At 42.8% G+C, this 23,340-nt stretch overlaps 1 protein-coding gene across 5 annotated transcripts in view; it reads left to right on the top strand.

Annotated features, from left to right (window-relative positions):
• MYH10 (myosin heavy chain 10) overlaps positions 1 to 23,340 on the top strand; it is a 139,658-nt gene that overhangs the window by 26,204 nt on the left and 90,114 nt on the right. For all 5 annotated transcript variants that reach the window (XM_081219265.1, XM_081219261.1, XM_081219264.1 and 2 more), the window contains exon 4: positions 8,962 to 8,989. In XM_081219265.1, coding sequence (XP_081075391.1) covers positions 8,962 to 8,989 — 28 coding nt within the window. The remainder of the gene's footprint in view (positions 1 to 8,961; positions 8,990 to 23,340) is intronic.

Here is a 23,340-nt window from a genome sequence, read left to right as displayed (position 1 = left end):
CCCTGTGTTACTTCCTAGTTTTTCGTGAACAGCCAGCCCCCGGTCTCTTAATCTTCTCTTAATCTTCTTCTCTTCTGACTTACGCTGCTGACACCCTGGACTGTGCCACCTTCTGAAATGATCTTATTTTTCAAATATTTCAGAAATTCTATTGCAAAATCCTTCCGTCCTGGCAGTTCAGTCAGCAAGTCTCCTGACCATGTTCTTTGACTCCGTTTAGATCTTGGGTCCAAACGCTGTTCTCCTTTTCCCCTGTGGATTATCAGTACTGCCTTGACTTTCTTCCTTGTGTAGTTTAGATTTTATAGTCTGTCATTTCAGCGTCTTCTGTCAGTATCCTACGCCCCCTGTCCCTTTGTTCTTTTGTTAACTTACTTGGCAAAATTCTCACCCTAGGTCAATCAAGATATATATATTTTTTAAGGCTCTTACTTGGGTTGCTGATGCCTCTGGAATCTGCTGTTCATACAGCTGAACAGATCAATACTCCTGTTAATTTCGTGACCACGAGCCCAGACTCCAGGCAGAACACTGCTTGCTAATCCTTCCCTGATTGTCTATTAAGATTATAACCTCACTCTCCCTAATGATTGTCTCAAGCCCCTGCCCGCTTCAGCTCCCGAGGTCCCTGCGTCCCCTTCTCCTCCCCAGCTGGTGGCTTCTTCCCCTGATCCATGGAGAAATTAGAAGCCACCAGAGAGGAGCTGCCGCAGCTTCCTGAGCCAGATTTACAAACCGTCCTGTCCTGCGCCCACTCCTGTGAAGGCAGTCCTCCCAGCTCCTTCACCTCTGATGCCCGTCCCATCTCTCCTAGGAATCCGTCTCAGGAAGCTCACAGTGTTGACTGTCTTCTGCTTCCCTTTTTAGAGGCTCCTAATGTTAGCATTGAATGTGCTGAAGTTTTCCCCGTTACTTTAAAAAAGAAAATTCTCTCTTCCATCCTCTCCTTCCTTTCACGGCCGGGTTTCTTGAAAGCATCTGCTGGTTGGTAGGTAGATATGGTTGGTGGTAGGAACTTGTGAAAGCGCTCCTGTTTTCTCAGGGAAAGACGAAGCAGGGTCCCAGCTGAGGGTGAGGAGGAGGGAGCAGAGATGGGAGATTTAAGAGAGGAACGGAGGGAGCAGAGATGGGAGATTTAAGAGAGGAACAGTGTGACATAATTCTCTAGAAGACTCAGATAATACTTACATTTATACTGTTGACATTGTGTCACATATTTAAAACAACAGCTATTGGAAATACAGGGGAAATGTGACCCACAATTATAGAGGGAGCTTTAATGTGTTTCTCTCAGAATTTGAGATAAGTAGGGAAAAGAAAGAATACAAAGAGTGTGATCAACACAATTTAGCAAGCTTGATTGGAAAATGTGTATACAGTACTACTGCCCATCAAGCAGAAAGAACATTTACAACCTTGGCTTGTAATTTTGATGCTAAGTCACCAGTAAAAATCTCAGATCAGGCCACATTCTCTGACCACAGTGCAGTAAGACAAGGTATTAACAGATTTCCACCTGGGTTTGTTCTGTAGGAGTGTTGTTTAATGAGTTCTTCTTACTGTTTTTGCTGTTAGCCATTCATCTATATGGCTTTTTTGGTAAAAGAAGAAATCAAAACCGCTATTACAGATTCTTTAGAAGTTAACCACAACAAAATATCACATGTAAAAAATTGATGGCTTAAGGCAAAAACTGCTTTAAGAAAGAATTCATAGCTATAAATATTTTTATTAGTAAACAAAAATTTATATACAAGCCTTTTTACTCTCAAGATAGATGAAAGACAACTTTATGATAATTTATTAAGCTGTATTGTCTCATGAGCTTTTCTGTGTGTCATTTCACACACACAAAAGAAGTTCTTTAAAAGTACAGCCTGGGGGCTTCCCTGGTGGCGCAGTGGTTGAGAGTCTGCCTGCCGATGCAGGGGACACGGGTTCATGCCCCACTCCAGGAAGATCCCACATGCCGCGGAGCGGCTGGGCCCGTGAGCCATGGCTGCTGAGCCTGTGCATCCGGAGCCTGTGCTCCGCAACAGGAGGGGCCACAACAGTGAGAGGCCTGCGTACCGCAAAAAAAAATAATAATAAAAAAAAATAAAAGTACAGCCTGGATGTTAACTTAAGACTTCTTGTGGTGATCATTTTGCAGTATATACAAATATTGAATCATTGTGTTGTACAGCTGAAACTAATATAACGTTACATGTCAGTTATACCTCAATTTTTTAAAAAGTACAGCATGAAATGAACCTAAAGAAGAGGAAAAACATAAAATTGTTAAGTAAAACTTGAACTGGTTCCACAAAAAGACCGTAAAATAGACAAACAATTTGGCAAGTGTGACTAAGAGAGAACCACCAGAAAGAATAAAGGTTTTATAACACTATGAACAGAGACAGAACTGACTCAAAATAAGGTGGAAAACTTAGAACAATGCCAGTGGGAGAAATGGTAAAGATTGTCAGAGGTTTTACCTTTATGTCTCAAAGACACAAGGCCCAGATAATTTTAGTGGTGAAGTCTATCAAATCTCAAGGACTAGATAATTCCTGTGTTATCTAAATGGTTTTAGACCATTAAACAATGCAGAATAGTCTGGATAACATCAAGATCAGAAATTGTCAAAGAACTTTGAATGCTTAAATTACTTTTTACTTTTTGTTAAAAAGTAATATGTGAAGATAGTTGAAACAAGCAAACACACCGTACAGCAAGGCTTACATTATTGAAAAAGAAACAAGAGATACCTGTCCTACCCCTGCCCATTCTGGATTTCCTCTTTAGAGGAAATCATATTTTAATCTGTTTCTTCTTGTGTATGTATATATTTCAAAGTAACAGGCTTGTGATATTCTTTCTTTCTTTCTTTCTTTCTTTCTTTTTTTTAACTTCTGGTGTTTTCTATAGACTTCCTATTATGAAAGAAGAGCTTTTAACTGCCCACCCCCATCTTCCTGACAGGAGTCAAATCAACATTTTATGGTATTTTAGTATTCAGCATTTAAACTATTTCTCCTATGATCACGTTTCCTTTCTTACACAATTTGCTGTTTTCCCTGGGGTTAGTAATTTTCCTATTTTGGGGGAACAGACTAGTTCTGCAATTACTACATTGATTCGACAGAACTACAAGTCTTCTTTCAATACGTAGACATGTATCACATAATTTATCAGTGTCTTTCCTCCCTTGGAGACATACCTCTGGGGACCCTTTATCCTCCAGTCTGTACTTAGTGGTCTTCAGACTTGCCTTCGCCTACACTCTGGAAATTCCTTGCTTCTTTCTGTGGACTGCTGGATCAAAGGGTATGTGTGTTTTAAGGGTATGTGTGTTTTGTGTGTGTGTGTATTTTATCTTCGGCCTCGCCTTGCGGCATTCAGGAGCTTAGTTCCCCGACGAGGGATCAAACCCGTGCCCCCTGCAGTGGAAGCACGGAGTCCTAACCACTGGACCACCAGGGAATTCCTCCTTGCTTCTTTCCGTGGTTGTATTTCTTAATTTATGGATCCCATATGCTGTTATTTTGGATGGAGAATAACCTCCAGTAGCTTCCTGAGAAACACTGGAAATAACCAATTGTTCTACGAATAAGTAATTACTTAAAAGGATGGCTCACTTACGTAGTGGAATCCTGAGCAGCAGTCTTGAAACGATGTCTGACACACCAAGGGATGTCCTAGTATAATAAGCACATATACTACCCCTCTCTTGTTTTAAGAATAAGTCTTTTAAGACTAGGATTGATATACATCAAAATGTGAACCTTTAAAATGTAGGTTAAAGTATTCTTTTTGAAAAATGTTGAAACTGGATACAAGTTTCTTACATTCGGAGAAAGGAAAGCAAGGAAAACAAACCATCGTTTAAAAGAAACATCAAGGAAGGCTTCAAAGGTCAGAAAACAGGTTAACACCAAATACAGCGGTAAATATAAACACTTTTAACCCCCTATAAATAACAGAGCCTAATATAATCATATGCCCCTTATAAGAGAGACATCTCAAAGTAGAAAAATAATAGCAGTGCAATGATGGGCATTTCCTCGGCCAAATGGGTACAAAAAGGGAGCACCAATTAAAGTCATCTCAAGTCTAAAGTAGACGTCACAGCAGAAACAGGGACAAAGAGCATTATTTTATGCCAGGAAAAGGAATGTTTTACAATGAATTACAGTTGCCTTGAATCTATGTATTGAATCTTATAATGTGGGAATACAGGCAGTGGGAGACAGTAACCCTCCTTACCCTGAGAAGCTGTCAAATGCAGGAAAACCCTTCTAGTGATTGTGTTAGAGAACTGTTATCTCATTGAAGATACAGGAAAATAAAGACAATATCATAGTGATAAGTGCTGTGAAGAAAACTAAGAGGGTACAGGCATCAGAGTGAAAGGGTTAGTGAGGGGATGAAACAGTGATTTCACTGGGTGATAAGTTTAAAGATGTACTTATTCTTTAGCCAGAAATATATATGGTAGCAGTGAACAAAAATAGGCAGAACCTGAATAAGAAATTGCAGAACTTTTTTAAAGTCTTAAATGTAGAGGCACAGCATGTTGCTGAATGGGAAAACTAAATACATACGATTTTAGTAGGTATCGTTTGCATACAGTAATATTCAGCCTTTTTAGTGCATAGTTTTTTGACTTTTGACAAATGCATATAGTTGTGTAACTACAATCAAGATATAGAACAGTTCTATCTTCCCCCCAAATTTCTACACTTTCCTTATAGTAATTCCCTCCCCTCTAGTCCATGGCAACCACTGATTTTTTTTTCCTTTGTCACTATAGTTTTGCCTTTTCCAGAACATCATGTAATCATACACAAGTTAGCCTTATGAGGGTGGCTTCTTTCACTAACACAGTACATTTGAGTGTCATCCACCAATACTTCACTCCTTTTTAGTTCTGAGTAGTATTCCATTGGATGCATGTTCCACAGTTTATTTATTCACTTACCATTCGAAGGGCATTTAGATGGTTTCCAGTTCTTGGCAGTAAAGACACTAGAAACATTTGTATACAGGTTTTTTGAGTGTAAGTTTTAATTTCATTTGGCTCAATACCTAGGAGTAGGATTGCTCGGTCACATGGTAGGTGTATGTTTAACTTTATGAGAAATTACCGAACTTTTTCCAAGTGGCTGTGCCATTTTTCAACCTTACTAGCAATGGATTAGAGTTCCAGTTCTGCATCCTGTCAGCACTTGGTATTGTCAGTTTTTTATTAAATTGTAGTCTCTCTGATAAGTGTGTGGTGATATTTCATTGTGGTCTTAAATTGCATTTCCCTAGTGACTAATGATATTAAGCATCTTTTGATGTGCTTATGCCACCTGTATGTCTTCTTTGGTGAAGTGTCCAAATCTTTTGACCATTTAAAAAAATTGGGTGGTTTGTTTTCTTATTACTCATTTTTGAGAATTCTTTGTCCTTTTTAGTTACAAGTCCTTTATTGGGTAAGTGATTTGCAATTTTTTCCCACTCAATCTGTGATCCATCTTGAGTTAATTTTCCTGTACGGTGCAAGGTATGGATTGAAGATCATCGTTTTGCATGTGGATATCCAGTTGATCTTGGCACCATTTGTTGAGAAGACAATTTTTTTCTCCAGTGAATTGCCTTTGTCAGGATTCTCAATTCCTTTGATCTGTATGTCTGTCCTTTTGCAGATATCATACTGTCTTGGTTACAATAGCCATATAGTAAATCTTGAAATCAAATAGTGTATCTTCCACCATCATTCTTTAAAAATTATTTTCTCTATTCTGGTTGCTTTGTCTTTCAATATAAATTATAGAAATTAGCTTGTCATTTTCTAAAAAAGGTCCCACTCTTCACATTTTGATTGGATTGCATTGACTCTATAGAACAATTGGAACAGAATTGACAATAGTTTTGAGTCTTCCAATCCATGAGCATGGTTTATCTCTATTTATGTAGATCTTTAACTTATTTCATCAGTATTTTATAGTCTTTAGTATATAGATCTTGCACATACTTTGTTAGATTTATATCTAAGTATAACATATCCCTTAGTATAACTAAGCATTTCCCGTTTTTAGTAGTGTTAAATGGAACTTTAAAATTTTTAGTTTCCAATTGTTCACTATTAATATATAGAAATATTATTTTTAAAATATATATTGACATATTTTGCAACCTTGCAAAAGTCCCTTATTCTGAAAGGTTTTTTGGTGGATTCTTTGGGATTATCTCTATAGACAATTATGTCCTCTACAAATAGAGACATTGTTATTTCCTCCTTTTCAAGTCTCTGCTTTTAATTATTTTTCTTCTTTGTGATGTTGAATAGGTGTGAGAACAGACATCCTTGTCTTATTCCTGGTCTCAGGGGGACAGCATTCAGTTTTTCACCATTAAGGATGATGTTAACTGTCTGCAGGTGTTTTGTAGATGCCCTTTATCAAGTTGTTGAAGTTCCCTCTTATTCCTGGTTTGCTGAGTTTTTTGGTTTTGTTTTTGTTTTTGCTCATGAATGGATGTTGTTTTATTGTATGTCTTTTCTACATCTATTTAGGTTATTGTTTCTTCTTGAGTGAACTTTAGTAGTTTATGTCTTTTAAAGAAATTACCATTCATCCTAGTTGTCAATTTTTTTTGGCAGAAAGTGGTTCCTAATGTTTCCTTATTATCCTTTCAGTATTTCTGGGATCTATAGTGGTTTTCCCTTTCTTATTACAGATATTGGTAATTTGTGTCTTATACCTGATCATTTTGTCTAGAGATTTATCAATTTCATCGATCTCAAAGAACCAGCATTTGGTGACTTTTTTTTTTCCTGTTTCCCATTTCATTGATTTCTGTTCCTTATCATTTTTTCTTCTACTTATTTTGCGTTTAATTTGTGCTTTTCTAGTTTTTTAAGGTAGGAGCTGAGGTGACTGATTTGAAACCTTTTTCACTGCTGAAAATATGATTTAATTCAACATGGATTTAGAGTACCTCCGTATGTGTTTTTTGAAAGGTGCTTTGGAAAATAACTGAGCTATCAAATGAGTCTCTACTCTTTAGAAGGCTAGTTGCATTTTTGAGCATGAAGTTATTTCCCTTAAATGTCACTATAAGGCTGTCTCTGGTTATATTTATAGGTTTTTAGAGTATAAAGTTCATTGTAAACTATGAAGTGGAGTTCTATAGACGTTACTCAGACCAGGAGAATTTGGGGTGTGAGAGTTCATGTTTAGAGTGAATAATATGCAAAAACTTGGTAAAATCCTAGTTTTATAGGTGAAGAACCCGAGACCAGGAAGGAATCAATGCCTCATTTATAGATCTGTGGGTAGTTTGTGGTGGGGCTGGAACTAGGACAGAAGATTCCAGTTCCTGGTGTCTTGCCAGTGCCCGGCCCGGCTCCTTGTACTGGGTTCTCTCAGTGGACGGATGGCTGACTGTTAATTCTGGGAATAAAGAAGCAAGACAGTCTGTGACCTCAGGTAGCACATGCTGGGGGGGCGGGCTGTTGGCAGTATCGTTTGTCTAACTCCAGAATACTGGTCAAAAGAAGGAAACAGGGAGGAGCCTGAGGAAGAGGGTCTGGGGAGGCTCCTCAGAGGAGATACAGCTGAGCTGAGCACAAAGGGCAGGTGGAGGTAATCCAAGTGGTCATGGATCCGGGAAGGACATGCCAAAGAAAGGAGATGGCGCATCCCTGGGAACGGGAACCCATAAAAGGGCAGACATCAACTATGTTGCCCATGGCAGCCAGAAAGAAGGAGAAAACAGTGGTTAGGAGCTATTATTAGGAATTAAATTAGACTCAAGGGGCCGGGCAGTAATATGCTCTTACTATAACTCAGTTTATACACAGTATATGAATGGATTTGTTTCTTTTAACAATATTATATGAAAAGAGTATGACATAGTGAAGGAACTCTTCATTTCTCTTTGATGGAGGTTATCTGTGCCTGAACTACTGTGAGACCTTCATTGGGCACATGATGGCTTTTCTGATGGAAAAGCAAGCACAGCGTAGGGAGCGACGGAAATGCTACCTGGGCCGGGCCCTCGTGACCGCAGTTCCTTTTGAGGCAGTGACAGTCTTGGTCGGGAGTGTTGAGGACACAGGCACTGGAGGCAGACAGGCCTGGGTTCTCACCTGCATCCTTGTCCCCCAGTAGCTATGTGACTGGAGGATTAACTTCCTCAAAGAACATTCTCGTCTGTAAAATAGAGATAATGAAGCTCATAAGTGATTGGAAGTCATACAACCTACACAGGTGGTTTTGTCCTTGGACTACATACACATGGGTTTGCATTTCACCTTTTCAGTTGAAAAAGTGAGCTGAATATGAATACTTAAATCATTCATCACTATAAAATCATGTTAGATTTTTTTCATCATACGTCCTTTTGTTATTTTTGGTGTATCTCACATTCTGACTTGAGACAGTGGTTAAACCTCATATATCCTCCTTCAATCTTCTTTTCCACTCAGTGTTTGATACTTTTTGGGTTTTTTTCTCCTTTAAGGTCAAATTAATAATGAGTCCTCTCTGGTGGTGGGTTTTCTTGAAAGGCAGTGGTTTCCAAACCTGGCCCTGCATCAGAATCACCTGGGGAACCTACTTAAAAAGAGGTTTTTCAATCCCTCCCCCTGAAGGTGGAGCTCTGCGGAGTTCATTTTTATAAAACTTCCCAGTTGACTCTGATGATGGGCAGCCGGGCTGGAGAGTCCAGGTTGATGAGACATGTACAGTCATCTGAGCCTGGATTGTTATCTACCCCAGAGATTCTGGCATTAGAATGATGAACTTGACTGGACTTAGGACTGTATAATATATAATAGTGTTGGGAAGAGTTAACTTGACCTGAGAACAGCAGAGTTACTAGTATTTTAGAGGCTGTCACTGCAACTTTATTATTATATCAAAAATTTTAAAAACCAGGCAAATGGTCACTTTCTTTTTTTTTTGTTTGTTTTGTTTTGTTTTGTAGATCGTGAGGACCAGTCAATTCTTTGCACGTAAGTAAATGTTGAACATTCAGACTTCTTTTCGATTCTGTTGGAAAGTAAAAGCCATTATTTTTTTGTATGGGGGAAGGGGGAAGGGAGAGCAGTCACTTAAGAGGTTGATGTAAACCTCGCAGTTGTTGTTTTAAGACTACAGTATATAAGTTGCTTAAATTTGGTGTTACTCTTTGGTTGTCGAACTGGGCTTTTCACACATTTCATAACGTTGATCTGTGAAACTTACATCTTTAGTTTGTCTGTCCAAGTGTTGACCTCTTGGACATTTTGGGAATTTACCCGTACCACCCAGGAAGCATTATTATCACGTGCCTGTGTTCTGTGTGTGAAGTGCTGGAGAGTCAGGATTGAACAGAAACCATGTCAGGAAGCTCGGTCAGATTCGCACTTTAGGAAGGTCACGCTGGCTACGGTGGGGAGGATGCACGGGGAAGCGTGAACACGTAAAGACCAGGTGGGAGGCTGTTGAGTTAGCTCCGCGAGGGATGGAAGTGATTTCAGGTGGAGAGGTGGTCGTGGAGCCAGAGGAAAGTGGGTGGATCTCGGGTGGAGTTTAGTTTAGGAGACAGGCCCAGCGGGACTCGGTGATTTACATGCTTGAGAAAGGGGAGCTCAGAGAGGCTGGAGTTGTGCCAGTTTCAGGATGTAAGGAGTTCCGGTGGAGGAACAGGTTCGGGGTGGAAGGCAAGGAGTTTGGTGGAGGACACTGACTTTGAGGTGCCTGTGGCTCTCCAGAGTGGAGCTGTCACTAGGCCGTTGGCCCCGTGAACGTGGAGTCAGAGCTGTGCCCGGAATGCAGAGCCGGGGGCCTGGGTGACGGCAGCCACGCGGTGAGGTCGCCTCAGAGTGTGGGATCCCCGGGAGGGGCGACCTTCAAGGGCGGGGGAAGAGGGTGAGACGCCGCAGAGACGCTCAAACCGTGGGCCACAGAATGGGTCAGCAAGTCAGACGCCCTTGAGATTGAGTGAAATATACAGAACCATGGGTGTGGGATTTAGCGCTAGAGCAGGAGGCTGGCGGTGGTTGACTGAGGTGCACTGGGGGTGGGGAGGGAGGTTGAAGCCAGATGGCAGTTGAGGAATGACGGGGGCGGGTGTGTGTGTGTGTGTGTGTGTGAGAAAAAGTTTAAAAAAAATCAAAAAGCCAAGTGTAGGCCTGCTACTTCCACAGGGTTTGAGAAAGTGAAAATTGCAGCAGTGGATTAGTGATGAGAAATCGACTTTTGTTGTTTTTGATGGTGTGTTTAATGTGGGAGAGGTTAAATGCTGTAGAGGGAGATGGGGGCAGGGCAGAGAGAACTGAGGGGCGCGGAGGGCACGGGGTGGGTGTCGGGCCGGGACCTGGGGGCACGCGAGGCCTCTAGAGTGACCGGGAGGCTGGGAGTTGAGAAAGTTCCCATCTCGTGGCTTCTTCCCATGAAGAGAAGCCTTGGTGTTAATAAGATGGAGGAGGGAAGAAGCAGAAATAGCTGACACTAGTCTCCCTGTTGTGTAAGTTTTCTTCCAGCATTGTTTAGCCTCTGAGTTATACGAATCAGTATAAATTTATTTATTTTTAAAATTATTTTATTTATTTTTGGCTGTGTTGGGTCTTCACTGCTGCCCACGGGCTTTCTCTAGTTGCGGCGAGCGGGGGCTACTCCTCGTTGTGGTGCGCAGGCTTCTCATTGCGGTGGCTTCTCTTGTTGCGGAGCATGGGCTCTAAGCACGTGGGCTTCAGTAGTTGTGGCTCGCGGGCTCTAGAGCGCAGGCTCAGTAGTTGTGGCGCACGGCCTTAGCTGCTCCGCGGCATGTAGGCTCTTCCTGGACCAGGGCACGAACCCGTGTCCCCTGCATTGGCAGGCGAATTCTTAACCACTGCCACCAGGGAAGCCCCTGAATTAGCTTTTCTTAAACCACAAACCACCCTGACACTTAATGACTTAAAGCAGTTTTCCCAGCAGTTGGGTTGGGCTCATCTAGGCCTTTTTAATGAGCGGGGCCAGGCTGAGCTGTCTCACCTGGGACGGGGGGTGGGGAAGGGGGGAGTTGCTGGCTGGCTGGCCCGGCTGCCTTGGTTGTAGGTCCTTTAATTCTCCAGCAGGCCAGCCCTGGTTTTAACATGGTGACAGGTGCCAAGAGCAGCAGGAGAGCGAGCTCCAGTGCATAAGGGTTGTGCACACTTGCTGCACTTGCTGCCGCCCCATTCCCAAGCCAGATGTGTGGCCAAGGCCAAGGTCAGTGTGTGAAACACTAGCCAAGGGGGTAGGTACAGCAGGATGTGAAACAGTTGGGGCCGTTGCTGTGGACCATCCCCCACAAGGGTGTTGGAATGGAACCAGATTCAATCCAACAAAAGCGGGGACAGTTTTTGTAAGCGGGTGCAGATGGGAGTCACTGAAATGAGAGAACTGAGGACATTAGCCAGAGAAACTGTCATGATGGACCCTGCCTGGGATATGGGCAAACGAGGGGGGATTGATAGGGAGGAAGGAGTTGGGTCAGAGAACTAGAGGACAGGTCCCCCTGGGGACACCGGGGCAGAAGGAGCAGGGAGAGTGGGCAGTGTGGCCGCAGGTGATGAGATGGGAGCACCTCGGTGCGGCCACAGGAGTGGGTAGCTGAAGCAGAGCGGGAGCAGGAGGTCATCAGGGTTGAAGGTCATCGGGGTTGAAGGTCTTTGGGGTCGAAGGTATCAAGGAGCCAAGGGGCCTGGGTTGGGGGTGTGTCACTCACATGAGGAGAGGAGAGGCTTCACCACACACCACACACCACACACACACACACACACACACACACACACACGAGTGATAGTGTGAGGATGGTGGCCTCCAGTAAGCCCTTCAAAAAGCTAAACTATTTCACTTAGAGGAATGACCTTTATTCCAAGATAAGACCCTTTCCTTTTTTTTTTTCCTTTTCTTCTTTTTTGAAACGGGAATGGAGGTTTTTGTTTGTTTTTAATGATCTTACTAGACAAAATAAATCCAAGTGTCAGACCAACCGTTATGGCTGTATGTGACCTCAGAGAGGCGGGGGCGAGGGGTAGAGGCTTTATAACAAGAAGGTCTGGAAGCGACATGAGGGAGAGTGAGAAGGATGCCCCTGACTTTCGTCCTGATTGTGTACGTGTGCAGGTGTGTGACGTGGAGCAGGGCCGGCGGAGGAGGGAGTGCTCAGTGAGGACACTGAGAACGTGGTGACTTTGCACACTGTGGAGTGGGGGGCGCAGAGAGTACAGAGGAAAAGAGGGGGGCGGGGGCAGGAAATAATGGGGTTTGGGATCAGGAGAAAGAAAACATAACATGAGAGCAGAGGAAGGACATTTGAGGCAGTGAGCAAGGCTGGCAGGGGTGTGAGTCTGAAGGCTCCCCTGCAGAGTTCGTCTCTGGGCCCTGGTGCATTGGGGAAGGGGCGGGGGGGACTTGGGCCTTTGGGAGGCAGCAGCCTTGGCTGGTCCTGGCTTCTAGGGGGTTTCTAGCTCAGGTGGGCAGCCATGCAGCCAGGTGAGTTTCTAGACCCTCATCCTTGTCACAATCCCTCAGGACTTCTTAAAGAATCAGTGAACCTTCCAGGCATAGGGGACAGCGGTGAGAAATGGTGTCAGGCAATTCCACGTAATTTGGTCTTACGTGGAGCACAGGGTGTGAAGTAGGGAATAAATGCCAGTTTAAACTCAACATGCCTAAAAATTAACCTTTATTCTTACACAGACAAGATGCGTCTCCCAATGGCTTTCTTTCCGACATCAACGCTGTGTGTTTCCAGACTCAAGGTTTAAATCTTGCCCTGTGTTTGGACTCCCTGCTCTCTTTCATATCCCTATTTCTGGTTGTCACCTTGTTTCATATTTCTCCTGTCTTGTCCTAGCCCTACCCAGCAACTACTATCTGGCCCATCTTGGTGGACCCTGGCTGACTTCCTTGCCTTTTAGCCTCTTTTTCCCTCCAGGGAGGAAATATGCCCATCGATACAGCCAGTTCCAGCCCACACTGATTTCCCCTCATCAGGCCCTTTTTTTTTTTTTTTTTTTTTTAATAAACGGCAATTCATTACCTGTTTAGGTCGTGTGGGTCTTGTTTTATAACTAGACAGTAAGGTAGGAACTGTGACTTACCTTCATTGCTTTTTAATTAACCCCTGAGAACCTGGCACACTGTTCCGAACATACTTAGGAAATGGATAAAACTGCAAACAAAAGAATGCATAAAAATGCAAACAAAAGAATGCATCTCTGGGCTTCCCTGGTGGCGCAGTGGTTGGGAGTCCGCCTGCCGATGGGGGGGATACGGGTTCGTGCCCCGGTCCGGGAGGATCCCACGTACCACGGAGCGGCTGGGCCCGTGAGCCATGGCCGCTGAGCCTGCGCGTCCGGAGCCTGTGCTCCGCAACGGGAGAGGCCACAACAGTGAGAGGCCCGCGTACCGTAAAAAAAAAAAAAAAAGAATGCATCTCTTAAGTAGGAATCAAGGAAATAGGCTTACGTACAGATTAGGAAGTTTTAGAAACTAGTGAATACTGTATGTGTCTTCAAAGGGTAAAACCTTTCTGATAGCATTTTATAAAGGCATTTTATTTTGAAACTTCAAACCTACACAAAAATAGAATAGTTGGTGACCCCCATATACCCATCCCCTACTTCAGTGATTTTTTAGTTTTTACATTTTCTTCATTTTTTTCCTTTTTTTAACCTTTGCTCATGCATTTCCCCAAGTTTTTATTTTAAAAAATTCAAACCTGAATTTTACTGAAAAGTTGAAAGAATGGTACTTTAAGTGCCCGTATATCCTTCACTTAAATGTCAGTTCTCTTTGTACACACACAGCACTTTTTTTTTTTTTTAAACCATTTGCAAGTTTGCAGGCATCCCGACACTTTACCCCTAGGTACACAGCAGGCGTTTCCTAAGAGCAAGGCATTCCCACATAACCACAGACCATTGTCACACTTGAGAAGATTGACAATGATTCAGTAATGTCATCTCATGTACAATCCATATTTGAATTTCTATAACAGTCCTCAGCATGTTTCTAATAACTTTTAAATCCTGTCAGGCTCTCACACCTTGCATTCCTTACATCTCTTCATTTTAATTCTATATTCTAGAATAGTCTGTTCACTTTTTTGCTTTACTTATTTATTTAATTCCATTGGCTGTATTCTTCCAAAAAGTCAGTTATTTAGAACGTGATCTGCAAATGTCTTTTTTTTTTTTTTTTCTTTTTGTGGTACGCGGGCCTCTCACTGTTGTGGCCTCTCCCGTTGCGGAGCACAGGCTCCGGACGCGCAGGCTCAGCAGCCATGGCTCACGGGCCCAGCCGCTCTGCGGCATGTGGGATCTTCCCGGACCGGGGCACGAACCCATGTCCCCTGCATCGGCAGGCGGACTCTCAACCACTGTGCCACCAGGGAAGCCCTGCAAATGTCTTTTTAAAACTGTTTCAAAGCACTTCTGACCCTGACTTCCTACACTGCACACTGCTCTACATGGGCCCGCTCAGCAGACACCAGCCACAAGCTCTGGGGTTCCCAGGCCACCTGTACTTCTGATGAAATAAATAAGTACACGTTTGGGGCTTGCCACTACCCGCTCAGATTCGATACTTTGCTAGAATGACAAGTCAGAGCCAGGCAAAAGAAGAGACACAGAGGGTGAGGTCTGGGGGTTCCCAAACGCATAGCTGCCATATACTCTGGTCACTTCCCTTCCCAGTGCATCAGTGTACATTACCAACCAAGAAGCTTATCTAAGCTTCAAAGTCCAGAGTTTTTATTGGGCTTCATTATGTAGGCGTGATTGATTGAATCAGGGTCCACTCCCTCTCCCCTCCCAAGAGATGAGGCTCATGTCACATGGTTTAAAGCCCAAATGTCTAATCACCCGTTTGGGCTCTCAGCTTGGCCAGTCCCCATCCTGGAGCTATTGAAGTGCCCACCATGAATAACAAAGACATTCCAGGTACTTAGAGGCTCCCTCCCAGGAATCAGGAACAAAGACCAGCAATTCTTTATTATACAGCACTGGTGAATATAAAGTCGCCACAAGAATCTAGTCACTGAAGCTCCATGAAATGAGCGTAATAAGTGAGCTACCTTCTTCTGCTCAGGAGCGAGAGAGGAATAGAACTTGTGTGCCACCTGTCTGCAGTGTCACAGTAACAGTGAACCTGCATGCAATATGCAGGGGACCAGGTGCAGGACATGGACCTCTCCTCTTTGGGTGGTTTGGGAGCTTGGGTGACCATTTTGGATAAGGACTGTTTGGAATGTCTGGAAGCAGGAAACACTTGGGGGAGGGGCTGACTGCTGTTTGACAGACCAAAGGTCAGTGAGCACTGATTTACTCTTTTCACCAAAAGTGCCCATTACAGGCATGCAATTAGATGGTCATTGTCATTTTAGACTTACATTTGCATCCATGGATAGGCTTGGATTTATGAGGTAAGTCTCCTAGCAGCTGGTTATCTCTTTGTGGACACAAAGTAGCAGTCATCCAGTACCATGTTTGTTTTCTTTCTTTTTTTTAAAATTGAATTTTCTGAACATTTTATTATAAATATTTTCAAACATAAAGCAAAGTTGAAAGAATTTTGCAGTCAGGACCCATATATCTATCACCTAGATTCTACCATTAATATTTTACTATACTTGCTTTATTATATATATATATTTTGTTGTTGTTGTTTTTTGCGGTACGCAGGCCTCTCACTGTTGTGGCCTCTCCCGTTGCGGAGCACAGGCTCCGGACGCGCAGGCTCAGCGGCCATGGCTCACGGGCCCAGCCGCTCTGCGGCATGTGGGATCTTCCCGGACCGGGACACGAACCTGTGTCCCCTGCATCGGCAGGCGGACTCTCAACTACTGCGCCACCAGGGAAGCCCCCGCCTTATTATATATTGATCTGTTCATTGCTGTATCCATCTTTCAATCCATTTTATTGTTTGTGTTGGGAGGAAAACTTTTCCAGCTTGGGTCCTGTGGTTGGGTGTCTGCAAATTGACAACGGACAGATTAACAGGAGGAAAGACGAGGTGTATTCACGCATGCATGTGGGAGTGCTCAGTGATGAGTAACTTGCTGAAAACCAGAAATAAAAGGCTTAAATACTAAATTTAACAAGAGGAGGAGTGCTATAGGAGGATTAGGGCTTCTGGGGGAAAGTATGGAGGGTTCTACCAGGCTTTATGATGCCAGTGGACAGCTGAATTTGCACTTCCTGGTGCTAAGGGTCAGACTTCTCCCAATCCGGAAACTCCCTGGGATGGGGGTCCGTGGCAGCTGTATTTTCAGGAGGCTTTGCTTAAGGTGAGATGGCATTCCTTTCTGTGGCCGCTGATTGCTTAGATTGTTTAGATTGTTTTCAGTTTAAACTGAAAACCACTTTGATGGGCTGTTCATCTCTTCATCTGATGCATTTGTAAATGTCAGCACACTTCCCCCTAAATACTTCATACATAATGTAACTAAAGTCCAATATTTACATCTTTATCTTTTGAGATAAAATTTACATATAGTGAAATGCACAGATCTTAAGTATTTAAGTGCTGAGTTATTTGTGTAATGTAAACCCCTATCAAGATAGAGAACATTGCCTTTATGATCACCCCAGAAAGTTCCCTCCTGCCTCCAGCCAATTCCTACTCTCACTTCTTTTAGCCTCACCATATTTTAATTCTTAGTAATTCTATAATAATCTACCAGTCACGATATTTAATAACAAATAGCTTTTCATGCTTATATCTATTACAATCTACATTGTGACTTGAGAAATATGAAAATGTTAAACAAGGTATCCCAGACTTAAGAAAATATGATATGTTCCCTGGTGCCTTTGAGGATCCACCAAATAAAGAACTCTAGGAGTATGTAACCGGGGTCTTCTTAAGTTTAGTACACAGCTGAGCTAATTAAGACTTCTGTATGAGAAAAACTAGTCAGTTTTACTTAGTAGTTACTTTATATTAAGTACCTATGTTTGCAAGGGTATCACAAAGAGAAAATACAATTGGAAGCACCATTTTTAAAAAAAACCAGTACTTAAGTAGTTTGACAGCTCCTGTTTAAGCTCTACTTTTTTAGTCATTTACTCTCTAATTTACTTTTCCCCCAGAAGGATGAACTTGTAAATTACCCTCTGGCCTCATCTGCATACAGCTCCCCAACTAGCCTTTATTTCTGCAGACTCAGGCCAGGCAGTGTGAGCTCTCCCACTTATGACCAAGCAGGTGGCTTAGATCCTTTATTCTAGTATCCCCGCAAGGACTTCCTTGATCATGGGAGAGCACCCAATGTAATTGGAGGTGAAATCCTGTTAAGAGTGTAATCCTCATGTTGACTTTCCTTCTCATTATAATTAAAATGCACAGTCACCCTTGGTGAAGAAGTTACTCTGTTCTCTAAGCCCCCTTTTAAAGAATACTCTGCTTACATTTTATGACTCTAACTGCTGGTTAACTCTAGTTTTTCTCCTTTTACGTGTGTTTGTATATAATGTAACAATTGTATTATAAAACAATGGTTGCTTCATATCAGTCTTCTATCAGGATGTGACAATAGATTATTTTTGTTGTTAAGGAATTTTATGTCCTATACAAATATTACATTAAGTGGTAATGATAAGCCATCCTGGATTTCAAACAGTTAGTTGATTCTTGCTATAAGTAACCTACCTTAAAAGTTTTAAGTTAACCAAATGGATAGAATTGATTAAATAGCTAAGGCAACCTTGAAATAGACCCCATAAATGTAGTCATCTGATCTTGACAAAGGATCAAAGGCAATACAATGGAGCAAAGATTGTCTCTTTAACAAATGGTGCTGGAACAACTGGACATCCACGTGCAAAAAGAAAAAAAAGAATCTAGACACAGATCTTATACCCTTCACAAAAATGAACTCAAAATGAATCAGAGACCTAAGTGTAAAATGAAAAACCGTAAAACTTCTAGAAGATAACATAAGAGAAAACCCAGATGACCTTGGGTATGGTAATGCCTTTTGTGATACAAAACCAAAGACATCTATGAAAGAAATAATTGATAAACTAGACTTCATTAAAATTAAAAACTTCTGGGCTTCCCTGGTGGCGCAGTGGTTGAGAGTCCGCCTGCTGATGCAGGGGACGCGGGTTCGTGCCCCGGTCCAGGAGGATCCCGCATGCCGCGGAGCGGCTGTGCCCGTGAGCCATGGCCGCTAAGCCTGCGCGTCCGGAGCCTGTGCTCCGCAGCGGGAGAGGCCACAGCAGTGAGAGGCCCGCGTACAGAAAAAAAAAAAAAAAATTAAAAACTTCTGCTCTGCAAAAGACAATGTCAAGAGATCAAGAAGATAAGCCACAGACTGGGAGAAAATATTTGCGACAGACACAACTGCTAAAGGACTGTTATCCAAAATATGCAGAGAACTCTTAAAAGACTCAACTGTAGAAAAACAACCCAATTTAAAAATGGTCCAAAGACCTTAGCAGACACCAAAGAAGATACACAGGTGGCAAAGGAGCACCTGAAAAGATGTTCCACATCATGTCACCACTACACACCTGCTAGACTGGCCAAAATCTGGAACACTGTCAGCATCAAATGCTGCTGAAGATGTGAAGCAACAGGAACTCTCACTAGCTGCTGGTGGGAATGCAGAATGGTGCAGCCACTTTTGAAGACAGTTTGGCGGTTTCCTACAAAACTAAACATACTCTTACGATACGATCCAGCAATCAGACTCCTTGGTATTTTCCCAAAGTATTAAAAACTTATATCTACACCAAAACCTGCACTTGAAAGTTTATAGCAGCTTTGTTCGTAATTGTCAAAACTCGGGAGCAACCAGGATGTCCTTCAGTCGGTGAATGGATAAATAAACTGTGGTACATTCAGACAACAGAGTATTATTCAGTGCTAAAAAGAAATGATCAAGCTATGAAAAGACGTGGAGGAGCCTTAAGTGCACATTACTAAGTGAAAGAAGCCAATCTGAGAAGGCTGCATACTGTATGATTCCAGCTAGATGACATTCTGGAAAAGGCAAAACTATGAAGATAATAAGTATCAATAGGGCTTCCCTGGTGGCGCAGTGGTTGAGAGTCCGCCTGCCGATGCAGGGGACACGGGTTCGTGCCCCGGTCCAGGAAGATCTCATATGCCGCGGAGCGGCTGGGCCCGTGAGCCATGGCCGCTGAGCCTGCGTGTCCAGAGCCTGTGCTCCACAACGGCAGAGGCCACGGCAGTGAGAGGCCCGCGTACCGCAAAAAAAAAAAAAAAAAAAAGTATCAATAGATCGGTGGTTGCTAGGGGAGTGGGGGGCGGAGGGGAGTTGAATAGGCAGACCACAGAGGATTTTTAGGGAAGTGAAAATATTCTGTGTGATACTATAATAGTAGATACAAGGCATTATACATTTGTCCAGACCCCACAGAACACCCAGAGTGAACCCTAATGTAAACTATGAACTTAGGGCTCATCCTACGTAAATGTACCATTCTGGTGGCTGATGTTGATCACAGAGGAGGCTGTGTGGGTGCAGGGGTTACAAGGAAAATCTCTGTACCTTCCTCTCAATTGTGCTGTAAACCTAAAATTGCTCTAAAAAAAGTCTTAAAAAAAATAGTGAAGGCAACAAAAAGTGTGTTGTAGTTAAAAAACCATTGTGTTGTTGGATAGGTTTTTTGGTTTTGTCCCAGCTCTCCCATGACCCTAGGTCAGACAGTGAGCTTCTCTAGACCTCAGTTTGCTTTTCTAATGACTCTTTGCTTTATGTGTCCTCATGTCTTAAAATGTGGGGGTTTTTAGATTATTGTGGCTGCATCTCAGTGATAGCTATATTATGGGGAACGAGTATGCAAATCAACTTGTAAATAGAAGTTTAAAATGTTCCAGGCAAATGTTCCAGAAAAAGGAAGTAACATCTTTGCAAATGTTATCTCCATGAATCTTTGCAATGCCCCTGTTATCTCCATTTGCATACCACGCTGACACTAGCTGGTATTAGTGTTTAATAGAAGACTTGAACCCAAGTGTACCTTGATCTTCCTAGTAAGCTGCTTTCTAATAGAACAGAGTTTTGAAACTGTAGGAAGTCATTGAGTAATGCTATTTATATATATGTATGTTTATATGTTTTATGTAAAATATGTGTTGTTTTTCAAATTGAGGTTATCTAATGCAAGAACTTCAGGCAAAGGGTGTTTTTGAAGCTAGACTGAATTTGATGTTACAAATATCCAGAGAGAATAAAAACAAAACCAATTAAGATCTGGGAAAGGAGGGTTCTCTTCGGGGAAATACCCACAGTCCAGAAGGGATTCAGAGAAAGATCTCGGAACTGATCATGCATTAACTATCTGCATCACTGCTTCTCACCACTGTTGTTTTTTATGTTACTGTTTGGATTGCACATTGCTTTGAGAAGCCAGTGAAAGCCACAGATCTCTCTAGAAAACACAGATACCTTCAGGTTAGAAACTCCTGATCTTTTACATCCGTATGTGCTGCAGCAGACAACAGGGCACCCCACCCAGCAGGCTGCTTGCTCTGTTCTCCCGTTAATCTTGCACTTGTGCCCCAGAGACCAGCAATGAAACAAGCAGTCCTTTACAGTATAGAACTACTGCATTGGTAGATCTTGTCTTGTTGGTGGAAATGAGGTCAGATTCTCTTTGTCTTCTTCACTCTTTGAGGGCTTGACCTGTTGTTACCTTTGAGGATTCTCCTAATTTTCTTCAAGAGGAGTCTGCTGAGCTTTCTTTGTGGTTCCCTTGACTGTTTACTTTTTTAAAAAAATATATTTATTTATTTTTGGCTGCGTTGGGTCTTTGTTGCTGCACGGAGGCTTTCTCTAGTTGTAGTGAGCGGGCGCTACTCTTTGTTGCGGAGCGCGGGCTTCTCATTGCGGTGGCTTCTCTTGTTGCTGAGCACGGGCTGTAGGTGCGTGGGCTTCGGTAGTTGTGGCTCACGGGCTTAGTTGCTCCGCGACATGTGGGATCTTCCTGGACCAGGGATCGAACCCGTGTCCCCTGCATTGGCAGGCGGATTCTTAACCACTGCGCCCCCAGGGAAGCTCTGCCCATTTACTTTTGTTCAAGCTGCTTTATTTCCCCCTTTTCCATCTGGGACAGATGTGCCATTTCCCCTTAAAAAACCTTTCTTCTGGGCCTCCCTGGTGGCGCAGTGGTTGAGAGTCCGCCTGCTGATGCAGGGGATACGGGTTCGTGCCCCGGTCTGGGAGGATCCCATATGCCGCGGAGCGGCTGGGCCCGTGAGCCATGGCCGCTGGGCCTGCACATCCGGAGCCTGTGCTCCGCAACGGGAGAGGCCACAACAGTGAGAGGCCCACATACCGCAAAAAGAAAAAAAAAAAAAAAAAACCTTTCTTCTAAGAATTATATTCCTTTGATCCTGCCACGTCTTTCATAGTCAGATCCGAGGTTATCACCTTTTTACTTCTGTCAATTTCTTTATCATCACTGTTGACCATTGTCATAGTTGTCACCACTACTGACATTTATGGAGAAACTTCTGGCTGGGTGCCATGCTATGCTGTTTACATGCATTATCTCAGTCCTCTGAAGTAACCGGATCTCATTTTAAAGGAGTATAAACTGAGGCTCAGGGAGCCCAGTAACTTGCCCAAAGCCCCATAAGCTAGGAAGTGGTAGATGGGATTTGAATCTAAGTAGGTCACCAGGACACCATGGCCCACTTCTTAACCACTTTACTAACACTATGGAGAGTTTAGTAATTCAAATGCCCTCCTATATGGTGGATGAACAGCTGAGTGGACAATAATGGGTAATGTTTACTGACTACTACTTATAAGCTTTAGATGGACTGTATTTTTTTCCTTCACAATAACCTTACGTGTCAGAAGCTATTAGCCCCATTTTGGGTGAGAGTAGAAAGCTGTCTCCCCTCTTGGGACCTCAACCGTAAGGTATTGGAATACATCTGTCTTTGAAGCAATATTTTCTATTAGCAGAGGTACCTTAGACCCGAAATATGGAAAATGTAGCAGATTTCATAGGTGGTTGTCAAGTACAGCCAAGGAAGTGTGACAGATGGGGGCAAAAAATGCTTTCAGGACACACTGAAGCATGTCCAGTTGAGAGGGGTTAGCTGAGAAACCTCAGAGGCAAACCAAGCTGACGAGGACCAATCACAGCTGTTTTCAAGACAAGTCATCACCAGGCTATATGAGGCTCATTTCTTAATGTAATGAAAAATTATCTGTTTGAAACCAACAACCAACATCATGCTTAGCTTGAAACACTAGGTGTTGTGAATAAAGTTAAGAACAAAACAAAGAAAACCGACATCATAGCTCTTACCAAATTACACATGAATAAAATCCAGATTCTTTCCCATGGCTCCAGGGTACATCACATCCACCCCTCGTAGACGCAGACACCCACCTCGCTGCTGTCTGCCTTGCTAGTTATTTATCTAAATCCTGTACTCCGGCCGCCAGTTCCTGGGATATACCAAGCTTTTTTCTGCTTTGAGGCCTTTGTTTGCATTTGTCTTTCCATCCCCCCTGGATGCTCTGCCCCAGGCCCTCTCTTGCCTGGTCCTGCTCGCCTTTCAGGAGGCTCCTCCCCGCCATGGCATCTCCAGGGAGTGTCCTTTGCTTTTCTGCCTTTTCCCTTTCAGTCGCCTCCTTGTTTCCTTTGTCGCCTCCCTCACATGTAATTATCCCATTTGTTTTTCTTGTTTACTTTAAGTCTCTGTTCATCTTGAGCTGCACAAGGACCCTGTCCACAGCTCTATCTCTAGCACTTAAAAGGATGCCCAACACATAGAAGATGATTTGCAAATATGTGTTGAGTAAATGAATGAACGAAAATCATTATCTGTGTACCAATGGTAGCCAGGTAGAAAATATAATGGTGGTGAAATTAATAACAGGAAAAAAAATTATCAAGTAGAGCCTAGAAATAAATTTGTAGGATGTATATTCATTTATTCAACAGAATTCAGCAAGTACCTGCTATGCTAGGCACTGTGACTTAAAAGATGAATAAGACAAACATGGTCCTCGCCTGTTTTGAACTTAGAGAAATACGGAATTTAACTGAGACAGATGAAGCCATCATTTCTCTTAAAAATAGCAAGTGTATTATTTAACTCAAAATTCTGTCTGACTATTTTTATGGGGGTGGTGGGCAGGAGGAGATGGGAGAGGGATATAGCAGAACAAAATTATTTGAAGTTTATATGAAAAAAATTAACCTCAGAGACTACTTGATTTATTTTTTAAAGACAGTGATGGGTGCTCTGGTTAGTCATACTTCCAAACTACTGCAGTGTGATACTGGCTTTGGAATAAGTCATAAGTGTAAGGTAAAGATAACATTTCAGATCGCTGGGTAATCAATGTCTT

The sequence above is a fragment of the Mesoplodon bidens genome, assembly GCF_964165515.1.
Source record: "Mesoplodon bidens genome assembly, chromosome: 19".
NCBI classification, from domain to species: Eukaryota; Metazoa; Chordata; class Mammalia; order Artiodactyla; family Ziphiidae; genus Mesoplodon; species Mesoplodon bidens.
Note: the sequence above shows the minus strand (reverse complement) of the source record. Positions and strands in the feature narration are given on the sequence as shown.